The sequence below is a fragment of the Eutrema salsugineum genome, unplaced genomic scaffold (assembly GCF_000478725.1).
Source record: "Eutrema salsugineum unplaced genomic scaffold, Eutsalg1_0 scaffold_16, whole genome shotgun sequence".
In the NCBI taxonomy this organism is placed as follows: Eukaryota; Viridiplantae; Streptophyta; class Magnoliopsida; order Brassicales; family Brassicaceae; genus Eutrema; species Eutrema salsugineum.
In genome coordinates this window covers 2,204,818-2,223,481 of record NW_006256858.1, presented here as the reverse complement: position 1 = coordinate 2,223,481, position 18,664 = coordinate 2,204,818, and the positions used below count along the sequence as shown (strand labels likewise).

General features: G+C 36.1%; 5 protein-coding genes and 1 non-coding gene across 6 annotated transcripts; all 6 read left to right on the top strand.

Moving 5' to 3' along the window:
• Positions 1-5,662: 5,662 nt before the first annotated feature.
• LOC18021006 (GATA transcription factor 18) lies at positions 5,663-7,007 on the top strand. The gene is made up of 2 exons (XM_006403925.2): positions 5,663-6,266; positions 6,611-7,007. Exons 1-2 carry the CDS (start codon positions 5,754-5,756, stop codon positions 6,965-6,967), a joined length of 870 nt encoding a protein of 289 aa, XP_006403988.1. The 5' UTR covers positions 5,663-5,753; the 3' UTR covers positions 6,968-7,007.
• A 1,581-nt stretch (positions 7,008-8,588) lies between these two features.
• Positions 8,589-10,303, top strand: LOC18021005 (DNA-3-methyladenine glycosylase 1). Its single transcript, XM_006403924.2, has 2 exons — positions 8,589-9,483; positions 9,989-10,303. The coding sequence occupies exon 1, from the start codon at positions 8,612-8,614 to the stop codon at positions 9,449-9,451; it is 840 nt and encodes a 279-aa protein (XP_006403987.1). The 5' UTR covers positions 8,589-8,611; the 3' UTR covers positions 9,452-9,483; positions 9,989-10,303.
• Positions 10,304-11,425: 1,122 nt separating this feature from the next.
• LOC18021002 (zinc-finger homeodomain protein 7) lies at positions 11,426-12,532 on the top strand. The gene is made up of 2 exons (XM_024157867.1): positions 11,426-11,537; positions 11,682-12,532. Exon 2 carries the CDS (start codon positions 11,690-11,692, stop codon positions 12,476-12,478), a length of 789 nt encoding a protein of 262 aa, XP_024013635.1. The 5' UTR covers positions 11,426-11,537; positions 11,682-11,689; the 3' UTR covers positions 12,479-12,532.
• Positions 12,533-12,733: 201 nt separating this feature from the next.
• TRNAN-GUU lies at positions 12,734-12,807 on the top strand. The gene has a single exon. It is a non-coding gene; the product is annotated as a tRNA-Asn (tRNA).
• A 1,441-nt stretch (positions 12,808-14,248) lies between these two features.
• LOC18021003 lies at positions 14,249-14,931 on the top strand. The gene has a single exon (XM_006403921.2). It carries the CDS (start codon positions 14,367-14,369, stop codon positions 14,709-14,711), a length of 345 nt encoding a protein of 114 aa, XP_006403984.1. The 5' UTR covers positions 14,249-14,366; the 3' UTR covers positions 14,712-14,931.
• An 810-nt stretch (positions 14,932-15,741) lies between these two features.
• On the top strand, positions 15,742-18,605 carry LOC18021001. The gene is made up of 4 exons (XM_006403919.2): positions 15,742-16,057; positions 16,558-17,318; positions 17,685-18,107; positions 18,194-18,605. Exons 2-4 carry the CDS (start codon positions 16,562-16,564, stop codon positions 18,355-18,357), a joined length of 1,344 nt encoding a protein of 447 aa, XP_006403982.1. The 5' UTR covers positions 15,742-16,057; positions 16,558-16,561; the 3' UTR covers positions 18,358-18,605.
• The last annotated feature ends 59 nt before the right edge of the window (positions 18,606-18,664 follow it).

Sequence of the window (18,664 nt, the reverse complement as noted above, 5' to 3'; positions counted from 1 at the left end):
TTCGTTTTTTAAGAACGCATACCATACAAACAGAATTTTCAAAAAAAAAAGAGAGAAAGCAGAATCCATCAAAAGGGCAGAGAGAAGAAACATTCCAGTCGTGTTTTGTAACTTTTGAGGAATGTCCCGTTTTTTTATTAATGTGACCAAGACGACTCCTAAACCAACACATATTATATTAAATTAAACATTAATTAAACTTAGTCGTTTAGTGACTTATCATTTGATTGCTTTACATGCATGCATGCGGAGAATTAAATCTCGCGGCTTTATCCACGTGGCACCCTGATTAACGACAAAGCGATTAATTCACAAGTAATCGACTCATCGTCACCAAAATTTTACGATCTCTCTCTCTCTCTCTCTTGCTTTTATGTTTCTCGGAACTCGCGAAACTTTTTGGCAACGTTGTGGGTCCTGCCGAATCCACCGAAGCCAACATCATCATCATTTGCATTTGCATTATCATCAAACACCGTGTAGTTTTATTGCTCTCATACCGGACTACGAGCCGGTGTCTTCCTTACCTTCTTTTTGTTTTTCGTATAGCCGTTTGATTGTTCTTTTTTTTTACTATAAAACTCTTACATACACAGATTGTTAATACGTATAAATTGAAATGTAAGCTGTAAATTTTAGCTGAATAAGTTAGATGTTTTTTCGTTAAAACAACTAGATGTGCGCATAAAGAAATTTCAATTTTAAGATTGTGGTTTTCCTGAGCAAGTTTGTCTTCCTTTAAGCCTAGTTTAGAAATTTCATTCTTAAATAGAAAGATATGATTAAAATATTAAATGTATTGAACAGTTTAGAAATGTGTGATCAATGTCGTGCTTAGAGTGTTAGAGGTTTAAGGCAAATGACAAGAAAAAATATACTCTCTCTGTTCCAAAATAGATGATGTTTTAGGATTTTTCTTTGTTCCAAAATAGATGATGTTTTAGAAATATTTAATGCTATTACAGTTTACAAGAAAAATTTAATAATATATTTTATTTAATTATTATGAAGTAATAAATTTTTATTTGTAAACAAACCAATAGTATCAAGTGATGGAGCTAAAATTCATTCATAATGATTATAGAGCATTTAATAAGTATGTGAAAAACAAATTTTAGAAAGTGAAAAGATAAAAAAATAGCTAAAAACAACACATATTTATTGTTTCTTAATAAGAGTAAAATTTCTAAAACATCATCTATTCCGGAACAAAGAGAGTATATTTTACTATAATTATTTCTAAAAAGATATAAGCTGTAAATCAGATTTAAATATTATTTTATGAAATATTAAAGATTACTAGTGCTATTTTTTAAATTATAAGAATTTTCAACCATAAAAAATAACACCAAAAATACATATTAATTAATATATTAAATAAAAATACAAAAAATTAAGAGTCCTAAAACTTGATTAATATTAAGGAGGCATAAGGCAAATGTCTTATTTTGTGTTCATTAAACACGCCCCGTGTGTGATTAAAGGAGTATGCTATTTTATATCGAAACTTAATTAAATCATGGGGAAATTAAGGTAAAATTAAGAATTTAAATTATGTGAGTGATTATGTGTTATCATTGAATTAAAATAATTCCATATAAAGCAAATCCCGGGGTATAATTACGGAAAGCCGATCTCGTGCCTAAAATTAATTATACGTAGTTTATTTATGGGCATTAGCGAATTGTTTGGTTTATTCAAAATCAATATTTAAAACAACGCGCCGTTTAAGCCCGTGAGTTAAAGAAACATATGGTTGGATGGGGGCGTATTGATCACGGATGGTTGGGTCGCGTGAGATGTAAGTAGCTTTGCATGTAGTGGCGAAACGTAACGCTTTGTGTCTCGGGGTAATCACGGTTTTACAATTTCGAGTTTAGCAAAATTACTATAAATTACGTACAATAATTAGAGTTTTAAATTGTTTAAATACAAACGTTCGACAGAGCATCTTTTGGAAAGTGGTGGTCGTCCCGTTAGTCGAACTAAGTTCGGCAATCTCAAGACGATCTGATTTTCACCTTTTTATTTTTAAATTTCCTGTTTTTCAAATGTTTTTTGTTTATGTTTTTGCTAAAACTGTTTTTTAAATGTTGTTCTTAAATGTTAGGAATTGATAGGTAGATTGCGAAACTACAAGCTCGCTCTCTGATCTTCTTTCATCTCTTGTCTATTTTAATTTTAAATAAAATAGAAACATAATTTCATCTATTGGACTCAACGGAAGTTATAATTTTCAGAGATTAAGAATAAGAAACCCTTCTGTGATTATCTATCGAAACATATACAAGCATTTCTTCATAGCGTATCATTATAATTTGGCTATAGAGAAAAAAGAAGTTATCATGTGGTATTACTATTAGGTATAATGATTTTAAGAGGTGGGTCCAATAGCTTTTTCTTTGTTTCTTTTCACTAGTTCAAGATCAAATTTATGGGGAGTATTATTAGTTTTTGACCTTTCCTTTTTAGAGAGTCCTTCTTTGACCCATCAAGATTCAAGAGCCGAATCTCTCTCTTGCTAAGCTAAGATAACATGAAAACTGAGAAAAATATTATTTAAATATAAAAAGGAGATCTATAGCTCATACATGTGTATGCATAGGCTAATTGGAGTGTTGCTTTGATGATTGTAGGAAGGTACTTCACTTGAATAGAGGGGATTCTTCCTTTATCTTTTGGGTTATTCACAATCTAATCTATTAGCTTTTCTTTTCATGCAATATTTTTCTTGTTACTCTAAACTCATCCAAATCTTCTTGGATATTCTCATGTCATTATGATTCTAACTTCGTATTCTCTTTATTAAAAACCACACAAGGAATTTGATTCTCATAGGGTTTCGATACGTTACTCAACTATACTACGACCATGATTCGTTCTAACGAGACCGTTGAAGGCTTTTTCTGTTTAACGTTAATATCATAAACTATCTGAAGATGTTCTATATTTTTTTGTTAAAGAAGATGTTCTATATAATTGTTGTATTTTTCTAATCCCTTAAAGAATATTTTATAAGCGTCTCATTTCTTTTTCTAAACGAGATTGTAATGAAATACACATATATGAAATACGTAAAATGTCTTCATTATTAAGCCATACGCGACGTTGTTTTCGATCACTTTTTTTTGTTAATAACATGTATTTTTCCAACTTTAAGTTTAGAAAGACATCGACCACATACTTGCACAGATATTGGTTTTGGCACATTTGAACACCCGATAGGTTGTTTTTTGTCGGACTCGTATTTGTTACCGACTGGTTATGTTGACTTAATTACAATACAAGGTGAACATCGCACTCTTTCGGATCACCCAGTGTTATCCAAATAAATCGATTCAAAACATTGTGGTTCTAATTAAACCTATATATAGCTTACGATGTTCCTTCGTTGAACTAATGTCAACCTAAATTATGTGACATTTCACATGATACCAGGGACTGATCTATTTTGTTGGGTAATGGATCAATGGCCCCAAATCCTTTTCCAAAATTTACTTAATTACATATGAAAATATGTTTTTACTGGTAAAATTGGATACGTTTTTTCACACCATCCTCAATTGCTCACATACATCTTAATACTCATATTTTTGACAAAAAAACACACTCATATTTGTGTTTGCTTTTTCTTTTATAAGATAGAAACTTTCATGTAGAAGTGCAATATTTCTCATGACTAAAAATAGTTTTTAACAACGTTAAATATATTGTTCAAAAACAAGACAACGTAAACACATATAACTGGATTATGTTGACATGGGCATATTATATTACTTTTTTTTTCAAGCAAACCGCAGAAATTTTGAAATTTTGGTCTATAATTTTTTGGTTATTGTCAGTAATGTTGATGATATCAGTTGTATGGCATAAATACATTTTAAAATATTTATAATCTTATTTAAGAGAAGTACATAAATGATGGATCCCCCCACCACGACTGCATATCTAACTGAAGCTGTTCTCCTACCATTTATCTACAAACGTAACAAAAAATCTCGAGTCCATGTTTTGAAGAAATGGTGGGTTTTTATTAATTAAAGCACAAACATACAAATCGATTAATAAATATGGGACGAAGACTAGTATTCGTTGACGACAAGAGTAGAGTAGAGCCTAGCTATAGCTACAAGTTTTGAGGAAATCTAATAACCAAATCTAAGTCATTTTTACTTACATCATCATGGATCATCATTAACCACATGAGGCTGAGCAGATATCGAACGTGTGATGGCGATGTGGAAGTAAAAGGACGAGGCCACGCGCGAGTGGGCAGGAGCGCGTGCGATTCAGGGTTTTAGGGCAGAGATACGGAAAGAGACAGAGGTTTATAGCATTATATATTGGAAGAGAACAAATAAAAAATCAAAAATTGAGCCTCGTGATCGGAGATTTTTTTGCAGTGATGACTGTACTCTTCTTCCTCTTCTCTATCTCTCTCCCCCTTGTCACGTGGGCTAAATTTTGACCACCCTTCTTCAGTGACCATCAACATCACATCACTCTCTCCTTCTTCTTCGATTTTTTTGTTGCATGCTTTAATATTTCTTCTCCACTAAAACCGATAATTTTCAAATCCTTCTTACAATTATGTATATTTAGTAAACATTCGTGTGTGAGTGACATAATAATTGCTTTAAAAAGCTATAACGAATTAACAAGAGTTGTAAGTATGAGGGTCCAAAAATTGTATGTTTTTCATCCGACCCCGCCTTGTCATTTATTAACCTAAAGATCAATCGTATCTATTTAAATAAAAGTTTGATGTATAGTATTTGGAAGCGACATAAAATGAATGATTTCATTTTAGCATATGTTACCAAATGTGTTCGTCTTAAATTTACCATTACAGTCGAAATTTGCATCCATCGACCAGCTCATAGTTTTGCTCAGAATAAGTTTCTCTACACAGTTCAATTTTTGTAACTTATATTTTCGGTGCGATTTCTTCTTCTTATAGATGGATAATATCAAATAAAAATCCATACTAATTCTCTTGGTGTTTGAAAGAGCCGAGTAGTGTTATATACAAGATTCGATGCAGTGGCCAATGAAGAATACAATTGATGTTCAAACCTTAAGTTTTTTTAAATCTTCTCGGTGAATCACTCAACTATACTAGAAACCCCACTAATTGTATTTGTTCTATATTCTATTGGTATTTTTATAATGTGTGTCATGTCAATCTCCGTAGCTTATTGTCCTTTTGTCTAAATGCTAAGACACGTCCTTAAGGAATTAATATCATTATTTTTTGAAAACAGAATATAAAAAAGATAAGCAAATTAACTTGAAATAGTCTATTTTGATTCAATAAATTATCAACGCCATCACAGAGATTCTATATAGAGCAAGCATGTGTGATGTAATTAGAAACTATAAACAGTGATTAAAATACTAATTTCTTTTAACTTAGCTGTCTAAAGAAACTTGATAGTATCATCGTATTTTGTAATAAAATAAAAAACATAAAAAGCAAGCAAACCACCATATGAGTAAATGATACTATAAATTTAAATTACTTCGTAAAAAGCTGCGTCCCCACATATTCTATTGATTTTAAATATTCGTTTTACGAAAAACCTGCATATACACTTCTGATTCTATATATAGCTGTGAGACCCTCTTCTCCATTCTTCACTTCACTCCAACGTGAAAACCTGCAACTTAAATTTATCACCTCATATTATCTTTCGGTTCTTTTAATTGAGACTTAGGGTTTTCAAAGTTAGGAAAAAGAGAGAGTGAGAGAGATGATGCAGACTCCGTACAATACTTCAACGCAAGGGCAATATTGTCATTCTTGTGGAATGTTCCACCACCATAGCCAAAGCTGCTGCTACAACAACACCTCCAACTCAAACGGCGGCTCTTACTCGATGGTATTCTCCATGCAAAACGGCGGCGTTTTCGAGCAGAACGGTGAGGATTATTACTCTTCCTCCGTCGTTGACTGCACTCTTTCACTTGGAACTCCTTCGACGAGGCTTTGCGAGGAGGACGAGAAACGCAGACGCTCTACTTCCACTGGTGCTTCCTCTTGCATCTCCAACTTCTGGGACTTGCTTCACACCAAAAACAACAACAACTCCAAAACGACGGCGTATAGCGACGTCCCTTCTTTCCCCTCTGCTAATCCCATCAAGCCAACACGCGGCTGCTCCGGCGGTAACGGCGGTGGCGGCGACTCTCTCCTCGCCAGACGCTGTGCCAACTGTGATACCACTTCTACTCCACTATGGAGGAATGGTCCTAGAGGCCCTAAGGTAATTTCTTTACATTAGATCATTATGAAAATGCAACTTCTTCCGAGTAATCAACAAATAAAACAAATATTGCCAAAAAAAAAAAAACATTTCATCCTTTTTTTACCAATATTATACTGTTGAAAATAGCATTAAATATAGTGATTTTGATTGTTAAACAAGGTGATTGATTTCCATTAATTTCATTGAATGTAGTTTTTCGAAAATTCAAATGTGACCTTATATATGAGAAGGAGTATATTTTTCGAATATTTTAATTTCTCTATAGCTATATAATATTGAAAACGCCATTAAATAATGATATTGATTGTTAAATGATATATGGATGGTTTTGGAATTTACAGTCCCTATGCAACGCATGCGGCATTCGTTTCAAGAAAGAAGAGAGAAGAACCACGGCGGCTTCAGGAAACGGCGTCGTCGGATCTCAACCGGTCGCAACCGATCAGTACGGACATCACAACTCCGGCTACAATAATTACAACATTGCCACTAGTAACAACAATAATAATGGTACTTCGTGGGGTCATCATCACACGACGCAGAGGGTTCCGTGCAATTATCCGGCAAACGAGATCAGGTTCATGGATGATTACGGCGGCGGAGGAGCTAACAACGGTGATTCCGACGGTGCTCCGTTCCTTTCGTGGAGGCTTAATGTGGCGGATAGAGCAAGTCTTGTCCATGACTTTACTAGATGAAAAAAAGAAAAAAAAAATTGACGTTAGATTCTTAAAATTTCCATGTTGTTTAATTATTTATTATGTCTATCTTTTTTTTTTAGAAAAAGAAGAAAATGTTTGGAAAAAAAAAGAGAGTAGAAGTGTATATCTAGAGAGATGATGTTGATGGTACTGATAGCGACGGTCTAACTTATGGTTTATCTATAAAGCACCGTTCTAGTCAATTTTTAAACAAATTTTCTATATTTATCTTCAAAATTTAACATCCTTCTTATGGAATTTTCTCTGCCTTCGTCTTTTTAAATAAATAAAATTCAAGAAACAGTGTGCGTGATGAACACATAAGTATAACACATCAAATCCACGCATAGTGATGTAATAAAAAACATTCGAGTGTTAGAAAAGAAAAAAAAATATAAGAAAAGATGTACATAAGTAAAACGCAGACATAGGATATAACTCTTTTAATGTATATAGTTTTTGGTTGAACGGAGAAGTTTCAGTTCCACCTGAGTCCCTGAAATTCACAACTGAGACTTTAATTATTATTGCTATTTTTTTACTGGTTGATGATATAAGTAAAAATAAATAAAATTTTGGTAGTGAAGATTGAAATCTGATCGTCGAATTGGGAGATTAGATTCTGATCGTACCAATGTGGGTTTACTCATGTCTGGGTACTGTTGTGTTTCAGTTTGGATCAGAGCATTGTAGTGATTTAATGAACTTATTTTTGTCGTATTATGCTCTGTTTCCTTCTCTCCTTTATATTTTGACCGTCGTTTTGTCCTTTTCTATTTACCTCTTTCTTGACCTTTTGTTCGTGTCAATATGCGCTCAACAGAATATTTGCATTATTTTTTTAACCTTTCTTTTTATTATTAGTTTTCCGATTTTACAGAACCGATTCTGCAACATTGTTTGTACTAATTCCACCAGCTTTTAATCTACTCTGCACGATCACACACACACACAAAAATTATCTTATTATTATAGTTATATTTGCTATCCAGTCGTCGTCGACATATATTCAACTTTTTTTCAATCTCAACCATAACAAATGATATTTTTTTTTACTTTCTCTTGCGCGATCATAAATTTTCAGTGTAGGTGGGCTAGTCAATGGGCCAGTTAAGAATTTAGTTGCACTTAAAGCGTGTGAGAAAAACAAACCGCTGTCTGCAATTTATGACCATAACCAGCTGAACATACCTATGATGATCGACCACCAATATGTTTTCTTGTTCGTTATATATATCCCATGTACCAAAAATCAACGTATGTTGATCATAATTGTTTCCTAGTTGTAAGTTCTACGACATTTTCATCAACTAACGATTAAACTTACGAAAAACTGAGACTTTTAGAAATGTTTTAAGTAATGACACTAGTAATCCGTCGCTGAAACTTTTCGCCTACGATTACGAAATGAAGCCGTTTCACTGGACATCGACAATTGTAAAACAAACATGTTAACTGTTAAGTCGTTTGTCCATATCGACGAAACGTACATTAGAAGTGCAATAGAGCCCAAAAAGAGTTGGTGGGCTACTAACGGGCCCATCGATACTGCTTGATGCCCAATTAAGAATTTGGTAAATTCTAAGTCTGAAGTTAATGAGGTTTACGATCACCGGACCACTGGCCAATTCTGTCGCCGCAATGTCTACCCGTCAAACCCTAAACGCCGTGAATCAGCCTTCATCGCCGCCGGATTCCTCAATTGCCGCCGAAATCTCAGAGCCCTCTCGTTCTTCCTCTTCTTCTAAAATCACATTTCGACCCCGTAAAATCAGGAAAGTTTCGTCAGTTCCTCTCGATTCGTCGCCGATGATGATCACCGCGTCTCCTCTATCGTCCAAATCGACGATTGATATCGCCCTCCGCCACCTACAGACCTCCGATGAAGTGCTCGGAACCGTAATCGCAGCTCACAACAACCCACCGGCGTTCGAATCAAGCAGCACTCCGTTTCTCTCCCTGGCGAGATCCATTCTCTACCAACAACTCGCCACCAAAGCAGCGAAATGCATCTACGATCGATTCCTCTCTCTATTCGACGGCGGAGAATCAGGTGTCCTCCCTGAAGCAGTTACCTCAATCTCCGCCGTTGATCTTCGTAAGATCGGCGTCTCCGGTAGGAAAGCTAGCTACCTCCACGATTTAGCCGGTAAATACACAAGCGGCGTGCTTTCCGATGAGATGATTCTCGAAATGAGCGACCAAGAGCTTATTGATCGATTAACGTTGGTCAAAGGAATTGGAGTGTGGAGTGTTCACATGTTCATGATCTTCTCGTTGCATAGGCCTGATGTTTTGCCTGTGGGAGATCTTGGTGTGAGGAAAGGTGTGAAAGATCTTTACGGTTTGAAAAATCTTCCTGGTCCATTGCAGATTGAGCAACTTTGTGAGAAATGGCGACCTTACAGGTCCGTTGGTTCATGGTACATGTGGAGACTAATCGAGTCTCAGAAGACATCTAAGACCAAACTGTCCAAGTAGCATTGAAAAAAAACAACACATTCATCTGACTGGTAATAATAATATTTCCCTGCCATAGATTGATATGTATATAGACAAGGTTGATTCTGTATAGTGTTACCAAGCTTGATAGTTTGCTTCAACATTTATTTGAAGTTAGTTTCCCGAATTGATATATGACTTATGATTAATATTGATTGATCTGTATATAGACAAGGTTTATTCTGTATAGTGTTCTCAAGCTTGATATTTAGGTTTAAAGTTTGTTTCTTGAATTGGTATATGACTTATGATTAATGATTGATATGTATATAGACAAGGTTGATTCTGTATAGTGTTCTCAAGCTTGATAGTTTGGTTCAACATTTATTTGAAGTTTAGTTTCTTGAATTGGTATACGGCTTATGGTTTAATAGCTTTTTTGATATTTGGAATAGATTCTATAATTTCACAAAATTTATAAAGCTAGCGTTTTTTTCTTCTTTTCTTGCTGTATCTTGTATATCGAGCATTGACCCTAGTAAGATGACTGATGGTATTATCCTTTTCTCAATGAAGCTTCTCAATGATTGTAATTGATCTGGGACCGTTTCATACACAAGACCCACTTGTTCTTGGTCGGCTAGGTAATCTGATCCTGTGACGAAGAAGCTATTTCGCGCCCACCACTTTATCTTCCCTTCTATTCAAAGCTTCACTTGTTCTTTCTTCCCTTTTTTTGTTGCAAGTTATAGCACGCGAGGGAAACCATATTTGTACTTTAACCTTATTCCACCGAAATTGAAGATTTCGAGGATGCCTGTGATTGTTGTAACTTGTAACCCTTAATGTGGAAATATGTATCATATCTGGTTTCATTTTGCTTGGTTCCAATTCTGTATATCCGCCTTTTGTTGGGCTTGACTCGATGTTTCAACCGGCCCAATTAGTTAATCAGAAAGCTTGGATCTGATTTTCCCTTTTTTAATGTCACATACGATAAACAAGCAACAACTTACCCCAACAAAAAAAAAGCAACATTTTCTTTGACTTGGGGGAGTTTTCCTTACGGAGACAATTTACTCGTATTAAGAAAATCTAAACTAAAGTCTAAAGATGTCAAATCGATTTTGAAAGTTTGTACTATATGGCAAATCGATTTTCATTGATTTCAAATATTTGGTAAATAAGAAGATCATCATAAAGTGTAACACAACTGTGGGAAACAAAGAATCTGAAAACAAGACAAGAGGCATGTGGAGATAAATAAAAGTGCAGGTCTTTGTGTTGTGCTTATGTGGACCATCTTTACACTCTTTCATGCTTTAATTCCTCAACCATCCCCACCGGAAAAATAATTAAATATGTCTTCTCTTTCAAGACTATGATTAACTCTGATTAGTTACTGTTAATGCTTAACCTATAAATGTCCATATTTAAAACCCTAATTTCGTATGGGAAATTGAAGCTCTGGTAAATACTCCATGCAAACCCCAACGCCACACCACAGTTGTTGATGTTACTTTTCTCATATTTATTGCAACATTAACTAAATCGGATAGATAAGTTGTGACGCTTGATAAGTAGAAATATTATTATGAGAGTGTATTAAGATCGACATACATTGTACAAGTATTTTTTTTTAGTAAAAAATTAATGCATTTAGTTAGTTCAGTCTTTACTAGGAGTACTTGGTAATAGTTACTTCTCATCTCTCCTCCTACCCCAAAAGTCTTTACTACTTGGTAATAGTTTGACTAAGCTAGAGTTTTTTGCAGACACACATTAATTAGTAACACCAATACCATCATCACAAAAGAAAATGGAGAAATAGAGAAGGCAGATGCAATAATGGGAGATGGGCCAAAGTTGCAGGTGGTGAGAGATAACAAACATATGACAATGTCTCTAAATTAAGAGGCACCACCACCTCTCTCTAGTAGGTTTAATTATAATTAAAAAACCTAAATCTTGTTGGATTTTCATGTGAAATAAACTTGATGGGCGATAGGAAACAGATGCACACACATCATCACCACTATCCTTTCTATTTCTCCCTCTTCTTCAATATCAATCTCATCTCTCACACTACTCTTCACTGAAACAATAAGTTCTATAGTCTCTTCAGGTGAGTCTCAAATCTATCCGTTTTCCGCTTAAATTCCCAAAAAATACAAATGAAAACATTATCCAAATGAGAGATTTTTGCATGCATTAGTGAATGATTATAAAAGGTTTAATTTTTAACAAATTTTTTGTTCTGTTGATTCAGATTTTATAATGGAGTTTGGAGGAAACGGTAATGCCATTACTTCCATGATCTCAACCACACCCTTGGAAGTAAAACCACATTCCGACCCGGGAAGAGACCCGTACCCGAGTCCGGATGCCAAACCAGGTTCAGATCCGATCTCCAAACCTCCCATGGTTCACACCGCCGTCAAGAAAGAAAACCCTAAACCGATGACACGTAGCGACCAAGCAGCGAAGTACAAGGAATGTCAAAAGAACCACGCGGCTTTAACCGGAGGACACGTGGTGGACGGATGCTGCGACTTCATGCCCGGAGGTGAAGAGGGTACGCTCGGTGCTCTAAAATGCGCCGCCTGCAAATGCCACCGGAGTTTCCACCGGAAAGAAATGTACGGACACAGTAAACAAGAGCTGATAACTCCGGCGTTTTACTACAGTAACAGCTCGTACAAGGCGGTGCAGCCACGTGGAATGCATCCAACGGGAGAGATTGGACGGAGGACATCTTCTTCGAGCGAGGATATGAACAAGATTTTGAATCATCGGAACCAGAGTATTGATGGAAACGGGTCGATGAGGATGATGATGATGAGGAAGAAGAAGAAGAGGATAAGGACAAAGATCAATGAAGAACAAAAGGAGAAGATGAAGGAGTTTGCAGAGAGATTGGGGTGGAGGATACAGAAGAAAGATGAAGAAGAGATTGATAAGTTTTGCAGGTTGGTGAATCTGAGGAGACAGGTTTTTAAAGTGTGGATGCATAATAACAAGCAAGCAATGAAGAGGAACTGTAACACTAGTGATCTGCAAAACTGAAATTAAACCCTTTTTTTTGGCTTTTAAATTATTAAATTTTTTTTAGTATGAATTCGTGACTACAGTTTATAGGATTGTTGATGCAAATCTAGACAACATAAGCGTTTATTATGTTTTGATTTTTCGTGTTTATGTGCGATTTTTGCTTATTAGTTTCATAGTTTGTGGTTGCAACAAGTGATAAACTTTGGACCTTTCAATTAAACGGATACAAATATGTATAATAATATTTAAAATTCAAGATAGAGTAAGGAAGCTGGAATAGCTCAGTTGGTTAGAGCGTGTGGCTGTTAACCACAAGGTCGGAGGTTCGACCCCTCCTTCTAGCGTTTTGTTTTTAGGCGTTTTTTTATAATAAGTACATATTGTACGGAACACATTTAGCATTGTTCTTCTGTATTTGTTTCATGCCTTGATGATCAGGAATTTACGGGTTCATATGACGAAACAAGCTGAACCGAAATTAAACTCCAAACAGTGAATTTGGTGTTAGCTATTCTCTTGATTTGTGGTTATAATTTTGTTTGGTAAAAAAATAAGACGCCTAATGTATTTTTTTATTCTGATTAAAAAGAAAATGTATTTGTTGACACTAGAGGCAGGGGAAAGATAGCGAGCACACTACTTGGCTAAGAAGAAGAATAACAAGAACAATTTTCGTCTATCTAAAATGGTTTGGTTGTCCCTAACAAAAGATTTGTTGATCCAATTTGCAATACACTGAACTTGAGATACAACAACATTCTTATTATGTAGTCTTCCTAGCTAGTGTATGATTCTTACTCTTCCTTCGATGTCTAGGTTTTTTTTTGTTATTGGTATCATGTTATGTCATCTATTTTCTAGTGCAACATGCTATGAGGCGCAGCGATTATGACAATGTTCTCGGTGATTTGCCCTATTTGAAAGACTACTTAAACAGAGCTTGCTCATCCTCTTCTTATTCTCAATTTTCATTGGGTAATCAAGTTTTAATAATACCGGTCACCGTCTCCTCTGTCATCAAGTCACCAAATTCCTTGACAATCCCACATCTAAGTAAATTGAGACCTATAATAACATATAAGGAAATTAACATATGTCAAACCTTTCACTAACAAGTAACAACATAATATATTTTTGTATTGTCATAACTAATTTAGTAGGAATTTGTTTTTCTTTTCGTATTTGTGTCGTCTTCTTCTTCTTCTTCTTTCCGTCTTCCACTCGTTTTGGGAAGAATAAGGTTTCCACCTCCCTGTCCGACCTAAGAATATGACAAAACACAAATACAGTATATAGATATAGGAACAAGTCTAACTTCAATAAAGGTTTTAAACAAGAAGGATATATAATACGATTATATGATCAACTCAAACCATATTGACCTTACGTGGATTTGGAATCAAACGCATTAGATATATCTTTGCAAATGGTTTCTGAAAGGTTTCCTTTTGATCATGCAAGTTTCTAGACAATGTTGCAAACTTTTTCTCTTCTAACCAAGAATAATAAATTGTTGGATTTAAATGAGACAAATAAAGTTTTGCACACGACAAGTTAGTGTAAACTCTAAAGCCATTGTCCATTTGAATTGTCTAAAAGATGTAGACGTAATAATAGTCAGCATAAACCGCAATTGACCGGCGATTAAACAGGGACGAGATGTATACATCATGTGGGTGTAACATTAACACATGCTTTTTATTAAATTATACACATATATATTTAATGTCGTTAGTTGGAGATCTACACAAAAATAAAAGTCAACAGTTATATTATTTTTCTTTTCATTTCACAAAGCAAACTTGGCCTACTTTTACTTAAATAAACAGCATCAAGAGAAAAATTCAAGAACACACCTAACAAAAAAAAGAAAAAATCAAACTTTTTCACACAGCACACCACAATGTTTAGAGCCATGAGCACCAGGAAAAGCCACGGCGGCTACGAAAAGCTCGGCGACGAAGAACCGAGACTGAAGAGGGTCACGAGCGTTCCGGCTAGTGTTTATGGTAATTCAAGAAACCCGATTCAAGAGGTGAAGAAGACGCCGACGGCGAAAGCAACCGGTGGTTCTGTTCATCCTTTGCTAAGTTTCTTCGACGTTCGTTTTCAGAGGAAGAAGAAGAAGAAGCCGACTAAGAAGAGTTTGGCGACGGCGAAACCGGAGTTTGCGAGGTATATGGAATATGTGAAGGAAGGAGGTGTGTGGGATCCGAATTCTAACGCACCTGTGATTCATTACAGATAGATTCAAATGAAGGAAGACGAATAAAGACTTTGTATATTGTTTTTTATATAATCTATGAGGAACACAAAAAACAACCTGTGATTCGATTCAAAAGATGGATCAAACTATGAATTTGTCATGTTTTGCGAATTGATGTATTCAAAATATGAGTGTTTAGTGCACTTTCATTGAGTTCTCAAGAATAAGATAAATTCAAGATCCATGAGCTTATAATGATTAATAACTTGGTTTTAATTTCTAGTTTATTTTATAAAGATATGTTTATGAGAATCGAATCAATTGCTGGAATAGGAGGTCAGGAGTTGGTTGCTTTGAATCAGGTTCTTTTGTTTCATACCTTTAGCTTTTGTTTTAAAATTTTAAAATAAAGGGAAGAGAGTTTCAAATTTTGAATGGCAAATGCATTTGATTTCTTCTTCTCATCAGATAGTAAAGTTCAGGAAAAATATTGCAATAAAATGAGTAAGATAGTCTCCTTTATTTGGAAGACCTGATTATAAAACATGACTTTGTTAACAAATTCTAAATATTATTATAAGCGTGTTCACATGTGTCACGTTATGGAACTGGCTCTAGAAAATATCAAAGTCCAGATTTGAACAAGACAAAAACAACTTTTCAAAAAAATATTAAAAATTCGTTTTCAAAATGGGCTTTACAGATTCGTGAACAGATAAATTGGGCCACGGGTTAAAAGTTAATAAAAACCAAAATTGCTTTTAGGACCTAATGTTGCCACGTCACCGTTTTTATGACGTAATTGAATATTCGAGATAGGACCAGTTCTCTTATATGACCCACTTTAACAAGATCCCTTAGACGGCGTCGTTTTCGATTAATTTCGAAACCCTACCGTTGAATTATTTACATAAAAATACCCCTCGTTATCGCGCCGACCTTGATCGTTAGTCATACCGTCAAAGGTCAAATCCGTCTTTGGATCTCTCAAAAAGACACGTTTGGCTAAAATGTTCGACGACCAAGCGTAGAGGATTAATTTTTAAAAAGAAACAAATTAAGATTTGAGATAAAATAATGAATCTGTTAAGAAATGGGTCGCCAAGAATAGGGGAAAGAAAGAAGCAAAGAGAAAAAAAGAGAGCGTTTTCAAAATCAAATATTTGCGGAGAGACAAAGCGGAGGTGTCGTTTGCGATAAAAAGCCTTGGAGAAGAGGTTTTCTTCTTCTTCTTCTTCTTCCCTCCTCCTTCCTCTGCATCTCTTATACGATGCCGTATCGATCCTCTTCTTCTTCTCCCAATCTTCGTCGTCGTCTCGCTTCCGTCTAACCAGGATCTACCGTTAGATTTTTCAGCTTCTTCCGTCGAGATCTCCTTCGCGTGCGAGGTAATCGTTCTTTTACGCCTTTGAATTTTTCTTTTGGTTATGTTTTCCGGTTTATCGGCTTGTTGTGTTGCGGTGGAATTTCTGGAAAATTCGTTATCGGAGGATTGCATCTTGGAGGTGCTGTTCTTGCTTTGCGTTGGGGAGATTCGATTGACTTCTCGACTTGACCTTTCTAGATTCTCGATTTGTGATTGATTTGCCTGCTTCTTCTCGATTTTAGGTTTTCGTGAGCTGTTTTTTTTATCTTCTCGTATCCTCTCGAATTTCGACGAGAATCTAAAGTTTTGTTTGGTAGCTTCGTGGTAGCGATGGTGTGAATCGAACACGCGGTCTTTGCTTTGTACCTTCCCAATAGCTAATTTTCTCACTTACTCCTTGTTAATTGCATTTCGTGCTTGTTTCATTTTCATTTCTGATTCGATTGAAACGAAGAAAGCTCTTGTGGTGGTTTCATCTCTTTTGGTATTGTCGTACTAATTTTCGAATCTTCAATGATGCAGAGCCATGCCTACTTTTTCTGCAATTGCTTTGGATAGAATGCTAGAGCCAGGGGCTTCCACATCCGTAGAGACTGTTCCAAGCACAAAATCGTTTTATTCGAAGCCACCAATATCAAAACTGGAGAAAGGTAAAGGTAAATTACCTAATAATGAGAGGACATTTACTCGTCCTCAGATGTCACCGGCTCTCTACGCCACACCTGATGCAATTCCTCTCCCCAATTCGCCATCTTCTTTCCCACCTTCTCCTTATATCATCAACCACAAATCACGCGGGCCGCGTCTTTTGAAAAGCTCCTCCGAGGCTAATGTGGCTTCCCAAAAGAAGACGCTGGAAGATGAAGCTATTACTAGTGGTACAGACGTTAAGGCTTCACCTCGGAGGAAGTCGACCTCGTTCTCATTTCCTGTAAGTGAGGCTACTGAAGAGGATTATACTAATGGTGTTCATGCTCATCAAGTTGGAAACTTTGATTTTGATGGGATTGTTGATGGTCCTGTTGGGAATTGGAGTCCGCTTGACGGGAAAACTGAGAATGGAAAGTCGGAGTTGGATAGTGCTGCCAATGGTTTAGGACGGGAAAGCAATCTATCAGACCCTGTCACTGTCAAAGCAGACAAGGAGAGTGAGTCTGAAGATTTCTATGATCCAGGTGAATCAGCAAGTTTCACAAGTAACACGGAGGTAGAGGGTGATGCAGGAGAGGAAGGTTCACAAAGACTTGCTACCCCCGTGGGAGAGTTTTATGATGCTTGGGATGGTACGTATCTAAATTTCACTTTCTTAGTGAGATGGCTGTGTGTCCTTATGGTCTTAAGGTTCTCGGGATAGTATGATCAGTCACATATAAGAGTACCTTATCTTTTACGTTTAAACATTTAGGGATATATCGCACTACAGTTCCTTTAACATGCAATAGTAGCCTTTTCTTGTTTGGAAATTTTTTGTGCTTCTGGATATCATGAGAGTTGAGAGTCATGAGTCAGCATGAAGGCATATTTCTTATCCCATGTATTTGTAAAGTATCTTATTAAATTATTGTTTACTCGATGATATGATTGGGATTTTTTTTTTATAATCTAATCTAGTGTCCTAACTATGAAGTTCCCATTTCTTTGTCTTCCAGAACTATCAACCGACAGTGGAATGCAGAGTTCAGTGAACAACATCGAAGCTGAACTAAGGGAGATAAGGCTGAGTTTACTAATGGAAATCGAGAAGAGAAAACAAACAGAGGAGGCTCTAGAGCAGATGCAAATACACTGGCAGAGACTCCGCGAGCAGTTGGCCCAGGTGGGTCTCTTCGTTCCAATCGATCCTACCACCTCAACCAACAACATGAACCTATCAGAAGAACTACGCTGCCAACTCGAGGTTGCTAGGTTTGTCTCCGACTCTCTAGGCAGAGGTATGGCAAAGGCAGAGGTAGAGATGGAGATGGAATCTATGCTCGAAACTAAGAACTTTGAAATCACGCGGTTATCTGATCGTGTCCACTACTACGAAGCCGTGAACCGAGAAATGTCCCAACGAAACCAAGAGGCCATAGGTAAAAAAGAAAATCAAATTATTCTTTTTCATTTCTGTCTTTGTTGTTTTGTATGTATCTGATCCCCCAACTTTGTTGATTACCAGAGGTGGCACGACGAGAGAGGCAGAAGAGGAAGAAGAGGCAGAGATGGATTTGGGGATCGATTGCAGCAACCATTACTCTAGGGAGCGCTGCATTGGCATGGTCTTACATTCCTGCATCCAAACCATCATCCGAAGTATCACCACAAACTCTCAAGGATGATTAAGTAAGCTTCTTGTCTCCGTAACGGGTTTGATATGAAGCAAGAAAAATAATATCCAGGACGTTTAGCACGCCTTGTGAATAGAAATATATACATATTTTGGTTATTGTTTTAACCGTTCAAGAGGAAGTATAGCTCCGAGTAGCTGCAAACACATGTTTCTTTTTTTCTTTCTGTGGCATACTGAGTGATAGCCACAATTCACTAATATTGGTTCGTGTTACCTTTCAACATTCAATGTTTGCTCTCTAGTGCTAGGTACTTGGCTTGCTATTCGTTTCCTACTTTTGACTTGAGATCAGAAAGAGTC

What these genes read in the sequence shown, in the direction of transcription:
- LOC18021003 (XM_006403921.2), top strand. Translation starts at nt 14,367, where the DNA reads ATGTTTAGAGCCATGAGCACCAGGAAAAGCCACGGCGGCTACGAAAAG.
- LOC18021001 (XM_006403919.2), top strand. Translation starts at nt 16,562, where the DNA reads ATGCCTACTTTTTCTGCAATTGCTTTGGATAGAATGCTAGAGCCAGGG. An exon ending in GTTTTATGATGCTTGGGATG is followed by an intron (nt 17,319 to 17,684) that starts GTACGTATCTAA and finishes TTTGTCTTCCAG; the next exon opens with AACTATCAACCGACAGTGGA. An exon ending in ACGAAACCAAGAGGCCATAG is followed by an intron (nt 18,108 to 18,193) that starts GTAAAAAAGAAA and finishes GTTGATTACCAG; the next exon opens with AGGTGGCACGACGAGAGAGG.
- LOC18021005 (XM_006403924.2), top strand. Translation starts at nt 8,612, where the DNA reads ATGTCTACCCGTCAAACCCTAAACGCCGTGAATCAGCCTTCATCGCCG.
- LOC18021006 (XM_006403925.2), top strand. Translation starts at nt 5,754, where the DNA reads ATGATGCAGACTCCGTACAATACTTCAACGCAAGGGCAATATTGTCAT. An exon ending in ATGGTCCTAGAGGCCCTAAG is followed by an intron (nt 6,267 to 6,610) that starts GTAATTTCTTTA and finishes TGGAATTTACAG; the next exon opens with TCCCTATGCAACGCATGCGG.
- LOC18021002 (XM_024157867.1), top strand. Translation starts at nt 11,690, where the DNA reads ATGGAGTTTGGAGGAAACGGTAATGCCATTACTTCCATGATCTCAACC.